Raw genomic sequence first — 22378 nt, 5'->3', positions numbered from 1 at the left:
TTTTTCCAGCCAAGCCACTGAGTGGTTAACTCTCAGTGTCGGGCCCAAGCCTGGATAAAATGTGTCAGGAAGGACATTGGACGTAAAACCTGTGCCAAAATCAAACGTGTGGATCGGATGATCCGCTGTGTCGACCCAAACAGGGAGACGACAGAAACAAATGATCCAAAATGCAGCTGCACGACTTGTTTTCAACCTGCCTAAATTCTCGCAACCCCCCCGCTGCTGTAGTCCCTCCACTGGCTTCCGGTAGCTGCACACACTGATGCTTGCCTACAAAGCCAAAAATGGACACGCTCCCCCTTACCTCGAAACCCTCATCACTCCTCACACTGCACCTCACACCCTCAGATCTACCAGAACTGATCCACTAGTCTCTCCATCTCACAGGGTAAGAGGTAGATATACAGCAGGACTCTTTTCTGGTCTGGCACCGAGGTGGTGCAATGAACTTCCTCTAGGGGTCCAGACAGCTGAGTCACTGGTTATCTTCAAACAATGTTTGAAGACCAACTTCGTCACAAAATACTTAAACTAGCACTTTCTCCCCTGTTTGTGTGTATTTTAAAATAATAAAAAAAAACTTTGAACAGTGTTTTAGGCTCATGGTATCTTAAGTCTGTAACCTAGTGAACCAGAGTTAATGTATTCAATGATAGAAACTTAAAAGCACTTTTGTACGTCGCTCTGGATAAAGGGGGTCTGCCAAATGTGGTAAATGTAAATGTAAACATTGCTATAGTTGATGTATTTGACAACAATTTAAAAAGATTTATTCGTTAAATAACACTGTTGTGAACTGGGTCAAGATTAAGGAGACAGGAAGCAGGCTTGGGAAAACTCAACAGATACTTTAGCTCAATATTCACTACTTGCCTTTGCATTACAGCTATTTTAATTCACACACACACACACACACACACACACACACACACACACACACACACACACACACACACACACACACACACACACACACACACACACACACAGGTGAGACACACAAAGCGTTACCAGACGGTTTGACCCGCCCCCTGTCTGTCTCAGCTGCCGCTTGGCCACGCCCCCTCTTCCTCAACACTCCATAGGATTTATGCATTTTTATTTATTTTGTAGAAGATCTGAGATCCAAATTAGTTTCTCTTATCTCATATTTTACAGCAGACAGAAACAGTCATTCCCTCACCTACCTAGCTTCTTTCACCTTGAAGGTAATAAGGCAAAAAAAATTCAGCGCGTCATATAATCAAGAAACCACAAAGAGCTCCATCTGATAAACTCTCTGGATGAAGTCTTCTTCCATAAACGTTAAATAAACAGCTTCTCATGCAAAATGTCAAGAGCAATGTTTTTGTTTCTGTTGTTGTATAACATTTTCTATTGTCACTACAAATGAATAATTACTATAGAAATGACCATGTTATTATAAAACTTTCAGAGCTGCTGTTATAAAAAATAAATTAAACAGATTCAAGAATTCAGTGTCACGTGTCTCCTGGGAATTTAAGTATTAAATTATTAATAAAAAGTGCTGTAACTGTCTTAGCGAGGACTGAACACCTTTTCTATATAATCAACAGCTCAGTGAGAAAGACACTGATGTTTTGACATTTCTAATTATTTTGTAAGAAGTTAATTATTTTGTTAGACAGTTTTAAGTCTGGATAATTGTCTGCCATCAGGATTTACAGTCACTGCTTTTACTTCAAAACGTTTTTTATAAGCCATGAAATAATTGGACCTTTAATGTTGATCCGTGTTCTGATTTTCCATTTCGTAAGTGTTGGGAAGGTGCTTGAATTTTACTTCAGAAAAGCTGTAGAAAGCCTTTTCCTGCATGATTTAATTGGCTTGGTGGTAAAAAAAGAGGCACATATGGATGCTTCAGTATGCGTCTATTGATTTCATTAAATATTACGCAACCCAGTGCGATCAGGGTACGAGAGCAAATCTTTTAGTACATTTTAGAACCAGATCTTAGACGCAGCTCTGTTTGCTGGAATGTTGTAGAAAATAAATGAATTTAGAATCGTCTAACTTTAACCATACTCACATATAGTACTTACATCCATCCATCCATTTTCTGATCCTGCACAAGGTTGCATGGCACAATCACACCGTTTCATACACTACAGAGAATTTATGAAGAGGAAACCACTGAAGCACATGGAGAACATGCAAACTCCACACACACACACATACACACACACACACACACACACACACATACACACACATGGCAGAGATGGAAATCGAACCCATATCACCGTGTGTTAACCAGTGAAAGCCACTGTAACCTCTCACGTGTTTCAAATTGAGTTTTTTCTCAATCTGTGTGTGTGTGTGTGTGTGTGTGTGTGTGTGTGTGTGTGTGTGTGTGTGTGTGTGTGTGTGTGTGTAGTGTATGGCCTCTGATGTGGAGATGCTTTTCTTCCTCTCACTGTTATAAAGAGTTTTATTTTACTAGTATTTTGTTGGACCAGGAATGTGATCTGATTTTAGATTTTACTGATTTTACTGGTTTTACTGGTTTTACTACCCCAGTGGAGAATCTGCGAGTGTTGTTTTGGAAGCCGTGTTCATACTCGAGTCACTCTGCAGCTTGTTTGCCTTGTTCAGGTATTAGAGATTCAGCAGGCAGAGCAGGAATGTAACTTCAAGGTTGGAGTGACCGATTGTGGATTAGAGCGAAACGCAGCTCCCCCTGTTTCTGAGTGTCAGCACAGAGCTGCACACAATTACAAGCAAATTTCAGGCCTCTGGCCGTCGGACGTCTCGAGCCTTTGTAGCAGCTTCAGCGCAGCACTTCAGCGTCAGCCTTCACCTCACCTACAGCAAGTCCACCTCTGTTTTTGAAAGGAATTACTTCCGCAGGGAAGCCGGTTAAAGTATTAGCAGACAGACACTTGGCAGTACTCTGGCTCTGAGGTTTGCTTTCTTCATTGACACAAGGCACATTATGGTTTCTGTTATGTTCCAGTTCACAGCATGACTGCACCAGGTAATCATGGGATGTAGGAGAAGGCTGTCAACTGTCAGTTTGTGGACTGGGTGAAAACCTGGTCATGTGGAGATTAAAAACATAAACTTCAGCTTTAATAATTCTCCCATACTGTATGTCTGACCTTTTACCTTTTGGTAAAAAATGGAGAAATGCTGTTTGTCACGTTGTTGCGTTTTAGGGATTTGGCTCAACAAGAGTTGCTGTGAAACACAACTAGTGTACTAGCTAGCTAGTAATTGGTAGCTGCTTTGGGGACACAAAACGATGAAAAAGAAGTTAAAGAATGCAGACTAAAGTGTCCTTTCAGACGAGATGCAGCCAGTCAACTGTGAATGACTACACGGGGAATACAGTTTAATATCACATCGCTTGTAAACACCGCTACACTTCTGCTCACCCCAATACAATCTCTCCCCTGGTCATTTGTTGTAGTGCTTTAACACTATACAACATTCAAGTAAAATTCTGCCCCTGTTGCATACCGCTGTGTATATCAGGGGGTTTCAAATCACTATCGGATCCTTCTCAGCAATTCGAAAGCAACATCTCGTTTTCAGACGTTAAAATTAACATGGATGTTCAATTCCTGGATCTTTAACAGTCTGGAAAAACCTTCCATGTGCTGCTGTAGACATGTACGACTGGCCACTGAGCTCAGCTTTGTAGGGTTTTGTAGATGGACATGAGTTTCCATGCTGCGCTGTCTTATAGTCTCATAATCAAAGATTTCAGCTAGAAGCCTGTTTTAAGAATTGGTTCATCCTTGAATCTTGCAGTTAGACACATATTTATTACTTTCCCCATGTATTACACTGATTGATGTTTTTCTTTGGCCTGATAAAGCACTGAAGCTGGAAATGTCATTTGGGGAATACAGTATGTATGGCTGCTCATTAAAGCGCAGCATTACTGTTGTTTATCAGCATTCAGGTAGATGTGCTGCTAAATCTTAAAATAGCCATATGTAATGAAATAGTAATCATCAGGATTATATTATCTGTGTAAAAATGACTGGTGAACTACTTGGTCGAATAGTAAAATCAAATATTACTACTGTATAAGCCTCAGCTTTGCTTGTGTTTAAATAATTCAGACTACAATAGGATGAAACAATTAACCCTTTGTTCCAGTACACTAGTGTTAAACAACAAGGCTTATTAGACATTTTCATTCAGAATGTATTATTTTTTTGGCCAATTCTGGAGAACTTTTCTGGAGAAAATAGGTTTGATATCACAGTTTTCTTTGAAGCTAGAAACGTTTGTGTGATTTAATTTTTTTTGTTGTTGGTTTGGGATCTTTGTTGGAATATATTGTCCACAGTTGGCAAGGGAAAAACAGACCACTGTGGAGTATGACATGTGACCACTGGTTTTAAAAGAATTGTTAGACGATGTTTCCATGAGCAACTAGAGAACACTTGTACCATGTAGTTTTGTGTTTGTTGTTTGTGCTTTGTGTTTTTCGGTAATGCTCGACAAGACACAGTGTCACAGAACCTCCAGAGGAGATCAGAATGGTAATTGTTTACTTTTTACCCAGGGTTTGGATGAAAGTGCAGTTTTCTGTATGGATAAAAGCCTTTCGGGGGGCAAAAACGAGATTGCATTTAAAAGATCAGCTTTTAAAAAGGTGCTGTCATGCTAGCTGTAATAAAAAAAAATGAGAACAGGTCAATCTGCGTGCAATTCAAGATGTAACGAACAAGCAAATGAATGAATAAATTCAATCTAAAATTATTATTATTATTATCATAATTAACAACAACAATAATAATATACAAGTAAATTATTATTGTAAATTAATTTAAGAAAAATGAATTAAAAAACATAATATAGGACGTGACACGTAATACACCTCTTCTTCTTTTTAGTTTGATTCCTATCTAAGAAACGAACATAAAAAATAACAGCTCCACCTCTTTCCGATTTTAGGCCTCATGCTGAAAATATGAGGCATTTTGTTCAAAAAAAGACGCTCGCAGAGAGCACTTCATATTAATCCAGCTGACAAATCTTATAAATATTCATAGCGCACATACAAATGAGAGCCTCGTTTTGCTCTTCCCTCGTGTTATTTTCAGGCTTTTGTGAGGGCGAGAGCGGCAGCTGCACGTGCACACACCGGAAGAGCGTCTGATCCTCTGAAAAGGCTCACTCGTGTCTGGTGCATGCGTGAAAATCGCATCGTCAGAGCCCTGAGATAACTCCAGCCACAGGGGGGTTTTCATCTTCAGCCATGATTCATTCTGATTTGTCCTGTCACGTGGGAATCAGTCTGTATGGAGCGAGCGAGGAGAACGGCAGCTGTTCACGGAAGAGTCTGTATCTGATGCGTGCGTGTCAGTGGAGTTTCAATTCGCAGAGCAGATGGCTTTATTACTGTATTTTCTTTATCGTCAGTCCGTGACTGGCCGACTGACCCCCCGCTGACACGCACATGCATTTCGAAATACTTCTTTTTTGTACTGCACGAGATGGCATGCAGGGTTTTTGGCGCCATTTTGTGCGCCGTCAATATGAACAATACCGTCTGTCTGCTTCGGCTACAACCGTAAAAACGTAGAAGCGGCGCAGTGTTTAATGACTGTCCCGCTGATCAAAACCTTATTACCGACAAATACTTATACACGTTAGGAAAAATACTGTAGCTCAAACTAGTTTGTTTTCATTCTCAATAAACCGTTACCTTGCAGAGTAAAAGTGACAGCCAAGTTATTTTCTCGCTCCACAAACTAGCAGGAACATTTATTTATTTATTTATTTATTTATTTATTTACAGATTACACAGTAAAATAAATACAGTATGTAGTATAAAACCAAAAGAGACGTTAAAAGGTTAAAGAGGTTAAAGGTTTTAGTTTCTACCAGACAATGTTGCATGTATCTCACAGGCTTCAGACACTTCTGTTCTGACGTGTCTGATGTCTCAGTACAAAAGGTTTTTGTAATAAGACATCAGCGTCTGGACTGGAAGTGTCTGTAGAGAACAGGACTGCGAGGATGAGTCATTACATATGCACCGTCTCAACTGTTGTTGTCTGGATATTGTTTTCAAATTCCTGCTCGTTTAGTCTTTCGAATCGGTCTGCAAAGTAGCTTCCAAATATATTCCCATGCGTAGAATTATAATTTTACCTTCATTGACCTCGACGAGTTCAAAACGCAGAAAATCTTTCGTGTGGTAAACGACGCAAAATGCGATCGTGGTGGATTTTAGAAACACTGTGAGATCTGATAGAGACTGTCAGCTAGGTGAAAAGACACAATTTCAAAAAGGTTTCGGGTCATCGTGCTGTTTATTTAGTGTACTTGTTGCCAGTTAGTGTACAATCATATTTTTTTCAGTGTACAACGATAATTCCATAGAAATCCAAAAAACCTTCAACAACCAGTGCTTAAGAGTTTGCACTAATACAGATATGAAACAGACAGAGGGACAGACAGACAGCCTACAATTGTTTTTCCAAGCAGTGTTGGGTGACATTTTGGCCTCAGTTTTTATTTATTTATTTATTTATTTATCTATTTATTTATTTATTTATTTATTTATGACATTTGGCAACCATTGTTTTGGTCTTGTAAGATTTGTTAGAGCAGCTTCACTTTGTTGGTACTGTAATAATTTAGAGTTGATGAGAGGGGAGATGTTTAATTGTTTAATACGATTTCCTTCTCAGCGCAGGCCAACAATGTGCTTTCTGAGGCATCGTGCCATTTATCTTTAATGTTAGCTAACGTTAGTGGCACCAATGGTGTCATGTCCCTCTTACAAAACGTCTTTCTGTCTTTTCTGAATACAGAATGCTGTATTTAATTTTCAGTATTTGTTTAATGTTGTTGGGGGGCTCGGTGGCTTAGTGGTTAGCACGTTCGCCTCACACCTCCAGGGTTGGGGGGTTCGATTCCCGCTTCCGCCTTGTGTGGGTGGAGTTTGCATGTTCTCCCCGTGCCTCGGGGGTTTCCTCCGGGGTACTCCGGTTTCATCCCCCAGTCCAAAGACATGCATGGTAGGTTGATTGGCACTTCTGGAAAATTGTCCGTAGTGTGTGAGTGTATGAAACAGTGTGTGTGTGCTGCGATGGGTTGGCACTCTGTCCAGGGTGTATCCTGCCTTGATGCCCGATGACGCCCGAGATAGGCACAGGCTCCCCATGACCCGAGAAGTTCGGATAAGAGGTAGAAAATGAATGAATGAATGTTTAATGTTGTTTATTCGCAACATTCTGTGTTTTGTTTTTCATTTCAGGGGAATTTTTGTATCATAGATAAAAACATGCAGATGTATTTATTTTCCCCGTCCATGTAGCTGTGCACTTTGAGATGGCATCACTTTTTGTCATATGGTTTGGAAACGGCGTCTCCAACATCTCCAATAACGTTCGCAAACTTTCTATATTTAGATCTGTTGAGTATATTCTTAAGAAATGGCATAGACAGAATGTTTTATTTGAATATTAAAATATTCAAAACCCGAATAAGTCGTCTTGTGTTGCATATTACATAAGTCACGTACTCTCTCTCTCGCTCTTTCTCTCTCACTCTTTCTCTCTCTCTCTCTCTCTCTCTCTCTCTCTCTCTCTCTCTCTCTCTCTCACACTCTCTCTCTTTATATTTCTCTCTCTCTCTCCATCTCTCTCTACAGTGAGCCAGAGCTGATTTGAGTTTTGTGTCTTGTTGTTTCATTATTCAGCAGTGTGTCAGCTCTTTAGAGCTCGATGTATTTTTCAGCCTTAGAGTCAAAATGGACTTTTCTTGTTCAAAATGAACAGAACCAGACACCTGGGGCAGCTGTGATTTCTCTCAGTAATGTAACACAACACTTCTATTCTGAATGGGAGAAGCAACCTGAAGGCATCAAACCGAGTCTTTCGTACCGCCATCTATTCATGTTTATTATACATGAATATAAAGAATGTCCTGCTACAGTACATCGCTGATGAATTCTCACTGCTGATTGGTCAGAAGTAGCTAGGATTTCTTTAGAAAAGACATACACAAGCACTTGTATGGCACACAAAGAGATTTTAAAATAGTGGAATTATTGTGTTAGTGAAGTTTGTGTGATGTTTATTTATCGATTTTGTAATGAGTCTCCAGCGTCAGTGCTTCCGTGACAATCAGATATAAAGCTGGAACTTAAGATCCCCTCAACATCCTATCATTTTATTCCTTTACATGAGACACAGTCTGTACGACTGCATGAATTCATTTGAAGGTACATGCATTATTTATTGCAATCTAGAACACGGAATGGTTTTTCCTCTTATCCTCATCGCCCTACTGTAACAAATGACCGTTTACTGGATTAATTGTTAAAATTGGAGTGTGTCTGTGTCCGTTAAACGAAACTGCTTATCGCAGCCACTTCCACTTGTTCAGCAATAAGACTCTGTCCGGCGTCTTATTAAGTCTTTGTTATTGGTTGTGTAAGTCTCCATTAAATGCGCTTTTTATCCACAGTGTGTGTTTCATTGTGACTGGAGGAGCCCAGGTCTCGTTATTTCAGCATGCCACTGGCTACAGCTGTAATTTACTTACACGGGTGATGGAGGTCCCTGTATTACAAAGCCAGTCTCTCTTGGGGGCCCATTGACTAATTTCCAATTCCTGTTCGGCTTTTAAAGCCAAATATTTGGCATCTGTTGCACAATGATCTAATTGCTGATAAGCAGACGTGACAGGTGTCAGAGCGTATTTATGAAGCAATTAGGAGGCTTCAATAACAAAGCATCATTTCTGAAGAAATGTCAGCAGAATGGTTGTATCTGATGTTGGGATTATAGCAGCTCCAGGAGCACAGCTGCACAGCTGGACTAGGAAACACACCTGAAGGTTAATAAAAGGCTTTGTTCAAACTTTGGCCACTTCACTTCTCTGTCAAGATAATAATAGTTTAAGCAGAAACCCTTACTGAGTCACTAAAGAAGAAGAGAAATATATAGATAACGCCTTTACTGCTTCGTTTATCTGACAAGATCTGAAACTGAAAAGATTTAGGTGATTCATCTCACACACACACACACACACACACACTTTCCTATTTGCTATTTTATTGACTGTGTTGTTTGTGTCCACCTCTGAGAAAAGGTTTTCTTCTTTTGCTTGTTTTGCTTCGTTTGTGTTCCGACCAAACTCAGCATTTTACATGGAAAGGATGAAAAATGATTCAAGGTATTCAAAAATAGACTTCACCGTCGGTTACTGTGAGCAACAAGCAACGTCCTGATGATACTTGTGCTATCACATTTGCAGCCCTGAGCTTTTTTTTTTATTGTTGTTTATCAGAATCGACCCGAAACGAACGTCTGAAAGCCCCAAGCCTTCATTTTTTGTATTTTTGTCAGAACAGTAGGAGGTTCTTTGCAGTGTGCAGATTGTCCATCAAACAACACGGAGGCAGTTAAATAAACAGTCAGGAGTAGTAGAGATTTTACCACAGACCGCTTTGTTCAGACAAAACGGAGACATGATTAAACGGAGATGCAAAATCATTACATAACTCCACACAGTGGCCTCATGAAAGTATTTAGATAGAAATAAATGAGTATTTAGGGGGAGATGAAGTACCGAGGCAAAGAGGGAACGTTTAGAATAAGCTTCCATATTAGACTATTAAATGTTTAAAGAAACATAAAAGGTTATAATTAACAAAGGAGAAAAAGAAATTAATAATTAATCTCTGTGGAAAAAGCGAGTATCTGCTTACATGACAGCACCAGCAGCTAGTGTCTGTTCCGTTCAGCACGTTACATTAGTGTCTATTAGGTGTTACCAAAAATCTTCCTCCAGCTGGATTTTATTATCTTTCCGCCTTCCCTGATTGAGTTTAATGATATACATGATGTACGGTTGTTTGACCCCTGACTACTAACGGGACTGTAAATATGTAGCATTTCTTCGTAGGTTGCAATTCCTTTGAAAAACTATTTCTTGACAACGACGGTACTGTTCATAGATTTCATCAATTTTGTGATGTTGGTTTAAGAAATTGGTTTAAGGAAGGATTTTAACAGGCTTGTGTGATGCTGAATTTGGTTCTAAAGCAAGTGTTATATCAATAAACAACACGTCCTACTTTTTTATCTGTCGTGTCGTGTCTGCAAAACAAAGTAAGTTTGTGTTACGCTAATGTTATAGCAGCTTTAAACGTACACCACTCTGTTACTGTCCACAATCTTTAAACGATACAGAAACATGTCTTGGATTGTTGATAATGAAATAAAAGTCATCTGTCCTGAAGACCTTCCTGTGTCGGAAATCATAAAGTTAATGATTTGCTTTGTTACTTTGTTACTATAGAAACGGTAACGTATCGAGACGCTTTCAGATCATGTCGGAAAGATCATGTTTACAGGTTCACGTGAACGGCATCACAGAGTCGTACCAAGTCGTAATTTCGAGTGGGAAACTGGATGTTCTTTGGTGAATGTAACGTCTGTACTATAGTTGATGGTAAATTTATTGAAATTGAATGTTTATTCGTCTCAGAAACACGTGTTCATGACATAAGTATCTAAATCTCGCTAGACGTTTGTTACACAATGTAACACAACATTCCATACTGTAAAACACCATAGCTCCATGTAGTTATGTGAATTTATTCTTTCTCTTTAACTCGAAATGTCATGATAAGTTTTCTAAAATAACCTTAAAGTCAGCAGTTAACTTGAGTTGAATCTTCATGTTAACCTGACTCACATTTTTAAGGCAACAATGCTTCAGAAAACTGAGTCGGGCCGATAATAAACAAAAATCAAAACAAAAAACAAAACAAACATGTAGCCAATGAGCAGAAAGGGGCGGGACTTGTCAATATGCGGCAGAGAGAGTGTTCAGTGCGCATGTGTGACTTTAGCAGAAAGCGGTTTTAACATTGACATGGAGGATTAAAAAACAAGAAAGAAATCGAAGAAAGACTTACGAGAAGGCAAGAAGTAGGACGTGTTAATATAGGATCAGCTTTCCAGCGCTGGAGAGAACTGAAGGAGCAGGAAGTTGGCCACATATTCACAGATTGGAGTTTCCCCGAGTCAATAACTCCTGAGCTAAACGCTGTTACTACACAACAATGTTACTGTTACTACCTCTTTTCTATTGTAGTAATGTAGAGAGGCAGCTACAACCACGTTTTGTGTAGTAACAGCGCTTAGCTCAGGAGTTATTGACTCAGGAAACTCCAATCCAATCTCCAATCTCTCCAATATGCGGCCAACTTTACTTAAGACGCCGAGGCGCTTTTTTCCTTCTCAATAGGTGAGTAACGTTGGTTTTGCTTTGTTACACAGAACTAATATATACCGTCCTTGGCATGATTATGCTTGTGTGTCATTTTTGCTTGTTTGTTTACCTACAATCGTATTGTTCTTCCCTTCAGCTATGATAAAGACATACTTCTTTCCATTAGTTGCCTGGGTTACGTATGTATGTGTGGGCGGAGCTATCAATACAACCCATTTGGGTTAGGGGCGTGTTTGTTTTGGTGATTTCAAATGTCGACATTGGCTTTCAAAAATCGGAGACCGTGCCTTTAAGGCAACTTTTGTTTTAATGTTTAATCATCTGGAAATGCTTTACAGTGCTCTTCTTTGGCATATTAGTTTACTCTTAGTTAACTTATTGGCTATAAATTTTTAGTAAATGTTTAGTTACTAAACATTTACTTCCATCCATGGATACTGGATGTGGAGGTGCTTTCCAGATGCTTCCCCAAACTCCTGAAGGCTTCACATAGCTATCGGTATGTTATCAGCATTCTGTACTCAGTAGCTTTTTAGGTTAAGCTGTAATATTATGAACACGGAGTTCCTCTAAATGGATCAGCTGTAATAATGATTTATGTTCAAATTTCCGGAGGATCGGAGGATCAGGGTTCAACCCCAGCACTGCTGGCTGCTGTTGTTGGGCCCTTAAGCAAGGCCCTTAAACCTCTCTGCTCCAGTGACGCTGTACCATTTCTGACCCTGTGCTGTGACCCCAACCTCCAAAGTTGGGATATATGAAAAAAGAATTCCACTGTGTATATGTGACAAAATAAACTCTTTTTTTTTGTGACAAAATATGGAACATAACATTTAACAAAATGTCACAAGAACAGTGTTGTCGTTCTCTAAAACCTAATTTCACATCATGTTACATGTCACCTGGAACATCCTGCACATCAAATTCTATATTTTTTATTATAGTATTTTTGCGTTTTCCGTTTATTTATATGCTCAGTCTAAGGAGTGGCCGGGTTTTCATTTCACTGAGTCCTGAACAATTAGAAAATGTCTTTTTTTTTATATGTTCTGGGATTCAAATTGTCTCTAAAACACTAAGATCCAAAACTGCTCAGAAAAGGAACACTCAGACTGTTAGTTGGATGTTTATAAGGAAGCATAAAGCAGCCTTATCCTTTCTCTTCTTTTTTCCTCTTCTCATCTTATACAATGTGCATTTGTTCATTTCCTTTTATCTCTAATAGCATCACTGATATTATTTGGCTGAAGCAACACATATGAATGTGATACTATATAAACGCTGCGTTCGCTTGCATCATTTCAGATTTTTTCCCTCAAGTACATTTTTCGTCAAGATTTCAATTTTCCCCTAAACAAAAGCCGCTCTCATACGAGATCCTTTATTTGAGACTCCTCTCCTGTACGTCTTGTGCTCACGATGCAAATCTCATTTCTGCTCCATGATTCAATCTTTCTGCACGGTCAGGAGCTGCAGGGTTTCGTGTAATCACGTTGCCCTGATTACAGGATGCCTGTTGTTATTGATTATGATCATTAAGCTTCTCTGAAGACCTGTAATATCAGATCTGTTCTCACGCTGTGAGCTTCCATACAATTCCATCCTTAATGTACTCCCTGAACTCCTGCCTTCCGGAGCGCTTGTGAGATAACGTTAATCTTATATGTCTTCAGAATCGTTGTTGTTTCAGTTGCCAGAGTTTGGTAGAATCCGTGCAGGAAGTTTGTGAGGAGCGACAGGTTTGTCACGGCTTCGTCTCTGCGTGAGCTGCGACTCTTCAGGGGGCCACTGTAAAGCTCAGAGACCTGCTGCTAGCCCAGATTTGGCTTGACTGCAAACTTCTGCCTCCAACTGGGCAGTTCACTCTTCTAGACTCTATTTGGAAACCAATTTCAAGTCGACTCTGACTCTAAAGCCGAACAGCATTTCAAGGGTTTAGAAAAGTGTGCAGGGATTGAGAGAGATTTTAAGGATGAAATTATATCAGCGCTGCTAGGCATGTAGCTCAGTCTCTCCTTATATCTCACTGCTTCTTCACTTACACTCAGAACTGTGTCTAAGTCAGTGTCTATGGCTTTATTCAACGCACTGTCAACGTTTCAGAGTCCCAAATCAAAGCATACCTACTGTATGCTCTGTTTTACACCAGTTTGTAGCAAAAACACTGTGAGATCATTCACAAAAGATGGCAAGAGAAAACATTCAAGATGGCCGACGACACGTTTAAATATTCACTGTATTTCGATAAAGCTAGCAGCATCACGTTGCGTGTGCAGCTAAACATTTCCCATCGATTAGGAAATGGCTTATAATTTCAGTTAGTGAAATACTGTTACTGTTCCATTTGAGGCAATAATAATAAAAATCATACACTAATCAGTAGAGCACGTAGTGTAAGTACATAGTTATAGGAACATTCTGTTATAGGAAAATAATCAGTGATCTGTGATATGAGACTTCGCAAATCAGACCTTGATTCACCAAACCCTCGGTCCTGAAAATAGAGTGCCGGCCTGCAGGACGTGTTCCGTAAATGTGGGGAAAAAACATATCTTAAAAAAAAATAACATTTTATTTGTCAGTCCATTTATTATTGGACTTAGATCGTGTCGATTGTCTGCCCTAGAAGTCTCTGTGGATGAGCTGTGACTATAGAAGGAGAGCATTAATATTCAGTTAAGCTGTTATTTGTGTTATAGCCTTATTGCCAGAGCGGCTGCCATAGAAAATAAATCCACACCTACTGACTGATCGTCATCGAGAGTTTAATAGCTTTATTTTAATAGTTTTACAAAACAAAGTATATTAAATATCTACTCTTTTACCAGGCACCACACGACAACCCAAAGAAGGAGAGGTGCCAGGCGTGGACTACAACTTTGTGAGTGTCGACCGGTTTATGGAATTAGAGAAAAGTGGAGCTTTACTCGAGAGTGGAACATATGAAGGTGAGTAAAATGCAGTTTGACTCAGAAACCAATACACAGTAACTGATTCTGACTCACTGGATCTATTTTCTCTTGATCTTTTAACTGAGTTAGCTCTTAGCATGTTAACTGGTGTTAGCGCTAATACATTTAAATTTCAGTTTGGTTTCTAACGTTAGCTCTTAATATGGCAGCTACCATTCATCTTAAATTTCAGTATGGTAGCTAGAGTAATTAGCTAGAGTTTTTGATATGAGAGCTGTGGTTCTTCTACACAGTATTGATTTCTTTACACTGTTAGCTACAAAATGATAAGACTGCTGTTAGCTTAACTTAGGTTTTGTAGCTATGTTTGCTAATCCATGTTAATATTAAAGGCAGGGTCTCCGATTTTTGAAAGCCAATGTCGACATTTGAAATCACCTAAACAAACACGTCCCTAACCCAAATTGGTATTGATAGCTCCGCCCACACATACATACGTAACCCAGGCAACTAATGGTAAGAAATGTTGTAATGTTAAGTAAAGTTGGGCACATATTCACAGTTTGGAGTTTCCCGAGTCAATAACTCCTGAGCTAAACACTGTTACTACACAAAACACGGTTGTAGCTGCCTCTCTGCATTACTACAATAGAAAAGAGGTGTTATTTGTGTAGTAACAGCGTTTAGTTCAGGAGTTATTGACTCGGGAAACTCCAACCTGTGAATATGTGGCCAAATTCCTGCTCCTTCAGTTCTCTCCAGCGCTGGAAAGCTGATCCTGTATTAACACGTCCTACTTCTTGCCTTATCGTAAGCCTTTCTTCGATTTCTTTCTTTGTTTTTATCCTTCATGTCAATGTAAAAACCGCTTTATGCTAATGTCACACATGCGCAATGAACACTCTTTCTGCCACATATTGATAAGCCCCGCCCCTTTCTGCTCATTGGCTACACGTTTGTTTTGATTTTTGTTTTAATTTTTGTTTATTATTCGGCCCGACTCAGTTTTCTGATGAGATTTCTTCTGATGCAATAAAAAAAATCAGTTAGGCAGGAATCTAAATAGATGTTCATTGTGCTACACTCAGATGATGTAAATTCTTGAGTAGTTTCTGAGATGGATTTTTTTTTATTAGCATCTTGACCACCTGAAAGAATTTGCACTAGGAAATGCACAATGAATAAAGAAATTGTGTTATTTTTGTCTGTTGTCAAATACAATGCAAGGTGACATACAACAAGCATATGAATATATAATAAAGTGCTATATTAATACATACAAGCATTGATACTATATTGTTTTTTTAATGTATGAACAGTCCTAGTAATAATCGCTGTGATATTTGATTCTTCCTCTTCTTTTTCTAATTATTATAACTGGACTAAACATTTTCTTATTTAATATGGCCTCAAATGACATTCCATCATTTGTGCATGTGTGTGTATATATGTTTGTAGCATGTCATTAAGTGCTTGCATCAAACTGTCAGTCACTGAGAAGGGATTAATACTACAATACAGTTTGATAAATCCTAGATCAGTATTGTTCTTAAATAAGACATGCTCTGTTTTAGCCAAAACTCGACCACTTACCTGTCTTATGCACACATTAATGGCCCATAAGTTACTGAGCTACTGTTGAGATTTAAATTAACTTGCACAGATTCTCTATTAAAGACCCATTGCTTGTTTAAGTGCACTCTGAATATGCTCTGATGTGCTGAACACACTGGATTTGGTTCCTTGTTTAAGAACATGATTAATATGTTTAATAAAATTTTAACCAAAAAAAAAAAACCTTAAAATAGCAGTATACACAAAGTGTATTGTTAATTACATTACAATTGTTAATAACCATTTGTGTGTGTGTGTGTGTGTGTGTGTGTGTGTGTGTGTGTGTGTGTGTGTGTGTGTGTGTGTGTGTGTATGTGTGTGCTCTAGGCACAATAAAAGCTCAAAATTCTCTACAATTATTTTCTACCTTCATAATTAAAGGTAAAAAAAAATATGTACTTGTGAGAAATCCAGCGCAGTGCCCCAGTTTTCATGCTGCGTGTGAACACCTCTCTCAGACATTCGCTTTACTGTGGAGTTTAACACGAGTCTTTGCTTGTTTCAAGCTTGGCCGTATCTTTTACATACTAACTGAACGGATCAAGCGCAAACGAGCGTGATCGCCTTGTTTACGAAAAAGTCCCATTTTCACAGCACAGAGCTAGTAGGATGTACAGAGTTGCTTCATTTGGTTCCAGGACCATGGTTCTACAAAAAACAGAGCTACAGGAGACAACACAGAACTAAGTACACTATATAGTACTACATAAATGTTTGCCAGACAGTACGTTACAATAATTTACAAGGGAGGTTTAGCATCAACCATAATGAATAAAATGCTGTAGTAAAATTTTGTGGATGTAAACATTAGTTAGAGTTTTTTTTTGTGTGTGTGTGTGTGTGTGTGTGTGTGTGTGTGTGTGTGTGTGTGTGCGTGTGCGTGTGTGTAAATGTATATTTTTAGGCGGTGTATATTTTATTCGCAGTCTTGTGACAGAACCTTTGTTCTGGACTATATTTGGCCGCTGGGTTTCCGCCTCACTGCGCATTTCCAATGTAGCTCGTAGTTCGAGGTGCTGCTGCTCTGGGCTTGTATCAGGAGCTCCAGCACAACATTCTACATCTTTATATTTCAAAGTATTTACAATTAGTTTGTGGATGTTTTGTCAAATTAAATTAGCTTACAATTTAACAACAACAGAAGTAACAATAGCATTTTAGTGTGTTGTGGAATTCGGCACTGTCTTGGTGTATTGCGAGCTCCCGGAAGATTAAGTGATGGATGTTAGCAGTGAGACACTTTATTCTGTGGTTTAGGCATTTTGGCAGGTGGCAGATGCCTACTACAAGCATCAAGTGATTACCTGCTTGCTAAAATTACACCATTCTGACGATTATGTAAACAATTCAACATAATATGTCTAGACAATCACCTTTCCAAGCTGTGGTGGTTACATAAAAAAGCCAAATGCGTAATAAAAACACAGGTATTTATAGCCGTTGTGCCTGTAGTAATAATATATAAAAATGATAACCATATACATTAAACTGTGTATAAATTCTTGGAATATAACAATTTGTACACATTAAACTAACACAATAATAGCAAACTAGCTAGCAATTCCTAGGCACCGTACATGTCCCTGAATATGAATACATTATTTGGATTAAACAAATGCAGTATGTTCTAAACAAATACAGATACAGTATGAATAGAAAGTGCTCTTTTTTCTCAGTTTAATGTCATTTAAAGGACCCCATTTTGACTAGCATCAGCACTGTGTCCCAGGTTCTGACAGAGAGTTTCATATGTTTCTGAAATGTCACTAATCCCCAAAATAAAGTATATCTGATCAAATATAATTTGGTATTATGTGTCTATTATTAGCAACTGTAAATAATAGTTACCTGATTTGGAAAGTGAGGGGCACGGGTACTCCAGTTTCCTCCCCCGGTCCAAAGACATGTATGGTAGGTTGATTGGCATCTCAGGAAAATTGTCCGTAGTGTGTGAGTGTGTGAGTGAATGAGAGTGTGTGTGCCCTGCGATGGGTTGGTACTTCGTCCATGGTGTATCCTGCCTCGATGCCCGATGATGCCTTAGATAGGCACAGGCTTCCCGTGGCCCGAGAAGTTCGGATAAGCGGTAGAAAATGAATGAATGATTTGGGAAGTTGTTAAACTAAATGCAGAGACTGAATTAATTTCATTCCAATGCATACATCAGAGGAACATTATATTAACATTATTTGTTTCTGTACATCCAACGTGATCTGAGCGTGTAGTTTCAAAGCCCTGAATGCACCAACAACACCCACAACACTGATTCTTTAAAACAGACACAGTTTTATAGTTACACTTCCTATCAGCTCCAACATCCTCGCGAGATTTCACAGTGTCACTGGTTTATATTAATAACACATAATTCGATCACGCTCACTCTACATCCTTCCGTCAAGTCATTAGGAAACTTGCTTACGTTTATTTCAGTATAAGCAATAAAATCTCTTTTTGTTGCAAAGCACAAGATTTTTATGTAAACTATATAAATCTAAACAATACATATTCTTTTATTTATTCCGGATTTGCATAACAGCCTTACAAAACAGTCGACTGACTGCCCTTACTTTTACTTTTGCTTATGTGTATCTGTTAAGCAAATAAATGTAGAAGTAATCTTGAACAGAAAGTTCACTTATGTAAATATAAGATATAAACTGCTACATTAGCATCGAACAAACCTGTAAAGATTCACAATCACGAATTGTATTGTTCAGATTAGCTTTTATCTTTTTATTTTAACATCCTTCCAAAATGAACACACACACACACACACACACACACACACACACACACACACACACACACACACACACACACACACACACACACACTATTGGTGAGTATATTCTGACACAGTTCTAGGTAACCTCAGGTACACATCTCACACACAGAGGTAGAGTTGCGCAGTCTGGGCCTGAGGGAGCTTGCTGTCAGGTGTATGCACTAGTTTTCAGGTGCAGGTTTCTTTTGGGTCTAGACTTCACACTGATCTTCTGTCATACTGCATCATGGTGCCATGTGTGTAGCGCAGTGTGAGAGCAGTGTGTGGGTGACGGAGTCGGACTAGGCTCACAGCCATGCCTGTTTGTCAACAGCATGTCTTTGCTTTTCATTACATGTGTTTTTGACTCTTGCTCGCAACACTGTACTGAAAAGAGGACACAAGGTGAGTTTCAGGTTCATGGTGCAGCGCAGTTAAGATTTTGAAGCAGATTTGGGAAGGATTTTAAAACGAGACGGAATAAACCACAACAGGGTGTGCTGCTGGAGCCAAACAATGAAGCACAGTGACAGTTAGTTGATTTTCACCTTCTATAACACTGTATCTTAACATCTTACATTTTTAATATAGGCCAGAAATTTACCCATGATTAAAATGTAGAAATGATTAATAAACACTTAATATTACATTTTAATGTTACATTTGATGTTGGGGAACGTACGAGAAGACTCAATACATGGTGGCAGATGAATGAATGAATGAATGAATGAATGAATGAATGAATGAAAGAACAAATAAAGAAATAAACAAACAAACAAACAAATAAATAAATAAATAAAGGTAATAATAGTAATAATAATAATTTAATAATAAAAATATAATATTTAATAATAATTATTAGCATTATTAGTAGTAGTATTGTTGTTGTTGTTGTTGTTGTTGTTATTATATCATCGTATGAATAAATCAAATAAATATAGTTTCACAAGGGAGAATATTTTCTGACCGTTGCAGAACTCCTTCCATAGATGTTTAATAATCATCTACTGACAGTAGACTTCATCATAACAATGTTCCTTTTCTTTTCTTTTTGAATAACAGTATGTTTTTAGTTCCGTGTATTAGTAAACTTACACTATACAAAGTGTCTGCCATCCAAGTCCCTGTGAATGAGCTGTTACTATGGAAACAAAAACTAGTAAATTCATTTAACCATCTGATTTGAGTTACAGCCAGAGCTGTTGTCAGAGCTGCTGATTTTTACATTTTGTTATGTACAGTGTTGCTTTAAAGTTTGTGAAATTTCTATATTTCTGCATGAATATGACCCAAAACATCATCGGCTATTCATATGAGTCCTAAAAGTAAACTAAGTGAACGCAATCAAACAAATGAGACAAAAGTGTCATACTTCATTTAATTCAGATAAATGATCCAGCATTACATATCTGTGCCTTGCAAAAATATGTGAAATTGTTTTGTATATCTGCTGTGATCCCCTTGTGCAACAATAACTGTGAATAAAGTTTCTGGTAACTTTTGATCAGTTTTGTGCAACAACTTGGAAGAAATTGAAGCCGTTCCTCAGAACAGCTTCGACTCTGGGATTTTGATGGGTTTCCTCACATGAACTGCTTGCTTCAGGTCCTTCCACAACATTTCTTTTCAATTGAGGTCGGGACCATTTCATAACATTATCTTTGTTTGGCCTAAATCATTTTTTGGTAGACAGATTTGAGTTCTTGTGATTGTTGTCTTGATGTTTGACCCATTTTGTCTTGTGATGCAGGACAGATTTTGAATTTATTGTTTTATCAATGATGGGAAGCTGTTCTGGCCCAAAGCCTAATACTACCACCACCTTGTTTTACAGAAGCTATAAGGTTATTTTGCTGGCATGCAAAATTGTCCTTCGTCTAAAAATAGCGCTTCTCATTTAAAACAAAAAGTTCTATCTTGGTCTCATTTGTCCACAATTTATTTTTCTAATAGTCCTCTGGCCTGTCAACGTGACCTTTGGCAAATCTCTGATGGGCAGCGATGTACTTTTTGGAGAACAGTGGCTTTCTAATTGCAACTCTGCCTTCGGTGTACACCTGATGGCAGACTCACAATCATTAACATTATCCAAAGTAAAAGAGGCCTTTAGTTGCTTAGAAGTTATCCTGGGTTCCTTTCAGACCCTACAGACTATTCCATGTCTGCTTTTGGAGAGATCTTTGTTGTTTGAACACCTCCTTGGATGGTAGCAATGGTCTTTAAATTACTCCATTTGTACAGAATCTGTCCATACATTTGTGGAGTCCAAACAATCTCTTGGTTTTATATTTCTTAATATAAATGGTATTATATTTCTAAAATCATTCTGAGATTCTGAAATTTTTCCTTGAAATTAACTACTAAACCTAGAGGTTCACATACTTTTGCCACTCACAGATATATAATATTGGAACATTTTTCTGAATAAAAAAAATGACCACTTATAATATATTTGTCTGATTCTGTTCACTTTGTCTGCCTTTGGGTCTTGTATGAAAATCTGATGATGCGGACCATATTTATGCAGAAATATCTAAAGGGTGCACAAACTTTCAAGTGACACTGTAAACGTACAAAATGTACAATATGACGGATGCAGTCATCGATTTTTTTCATCTATAACACTATGCTGTGTTATTAATAGACTATCTTTAAATTCCTTTCTTGCCACACTTGTCCATCAGACGCCCTGAAGTGATCCTCACTTTGTTCCTCTGGGGAAATCATAAAGGTTACATCTTACAACAGAGAGTTATCTTCAGAAAAAAAGCTTATCGAAAGCTACATAGCATATTCTGGCCTTTGGAGTAAACTTTCTGTGAGTTTTCTACTAACATGTAGAGTTCACTTAAACTCCTAACTACAATTTATTTAAATAATCACCATTTCATTGTCTTAACAATTTAAAAAAAAACTATAATAGGTTCAGAAAAGAAAACAAAAACAAATACGTTTACAGCATTTGGTAGACACCCTCATTCAGAGTGACGGGGCCCAGGAGAGGCAGCTTGGTGGACCTGGGATTCAAACTCAGAACCTCAGGTTTCTCTGAAAATCCGTCACGTCATAAAAACTAGTTCAATAAAGTAAAACGCCCCTTTTACCTTCTTCACAACAAGATAATGCAGCTGGGCTCAGGAAAGATGTAGAACAAACAACACCAGGGGGAAAATATTACACCGCTTTAGAGTACCACTAAACCCCGGCTGTAGTCTAAGTTAGAAAATAAACTCCCAAATCTCCAGGAAAAAAACTCTTACTCAAGTTTATGTCTAACTCCAGAATATTCTCGGAGAATAAACTCCAGAAATTCGCTGTGTACTGTTGAGCAGTGTAAATTATTTTGTAACACTGCTCAAAATAGCAATGAATAATTCAGATTTTTTTTAAACATTGTTTGTTCAAAATGTTAAATTTCAGAATATTTATTGTAATTATTCAGGATTCAGGAAAAATATGGATCATGTGGATACTTTAGACAATCAAGTAACCTATCCATATATTAATATATGCTATAAAACTCTAAATATATAACTAAACAATAATACAGTGGCCAACTAAACAAATACAGTGGTGCAGTGTTACCAGAACTGAAGCTGGTGCTTTAACAGTTTAACAGTATATTATTATTAACAGGATATTTATTTATATCCATATGCTTTTACATCTCTAATAACATGTAGCCATTTCTGTTGTTCACCACTACAATACAAGTTTGTGTTTACGAGCTGGACGGCATCAAAAAAGTCGTAATTACGAGTGGGAAACTCTGTCAGTCAGAAAACACGTTGGAATCAATGGATGTAAATTCTGTACTGTAGTTGATGGTAAATTAGTTGAAATT

The 22378-nt window shown here is 38.2% G+C and overlaps 1 protein-coding gene across 15 annotated transcripts in view; it reads left to right on the top strand.

Moving 5' to 3' along the window:
- The window catches only part of magi2b (membrane associated guanylate kinase, WW and PDZ domain containing 2b), a 128953-nt gene that overhangs the window by 39954 nt on the left and 66621 nt on the right, over positions 1-22378 (top strand). For all 15 annotated transcript variants that reach the window (XM_027135283.2, XM_027135281.2, XM_027135280.2 and 12 more), the window contains one exon: positions 14073-14192. In XM_027135283.2, coding sequence (XP_026991084.2) covers positions 14073-14192 — 120 coding nt within the window. The remainder of the gene's footprint in view (positions 1-14072; positions 14193-22378) is intronic.

Source organism: Tachysurus fulvidraco, chromosome 17, assembly GCF_022655615.1.
Source record: "Tachysurus fulvidraco isolate hzauxx_2018 chromosome 17, HZAU_PFXX_2.0, whole genome shotgun sequence".
Classification (NCBI taxonomy): Eukaryota; Metazoa; Chordata; class Actinopteri; order Siluriformes; family Bagridae; genus Tachysurus; species Tachysurus fulvidraco.
Note: the sequence above shows the minus strand (reverse complement) of the source record. Positions and strands in the feature narration are given on the sequence as shown.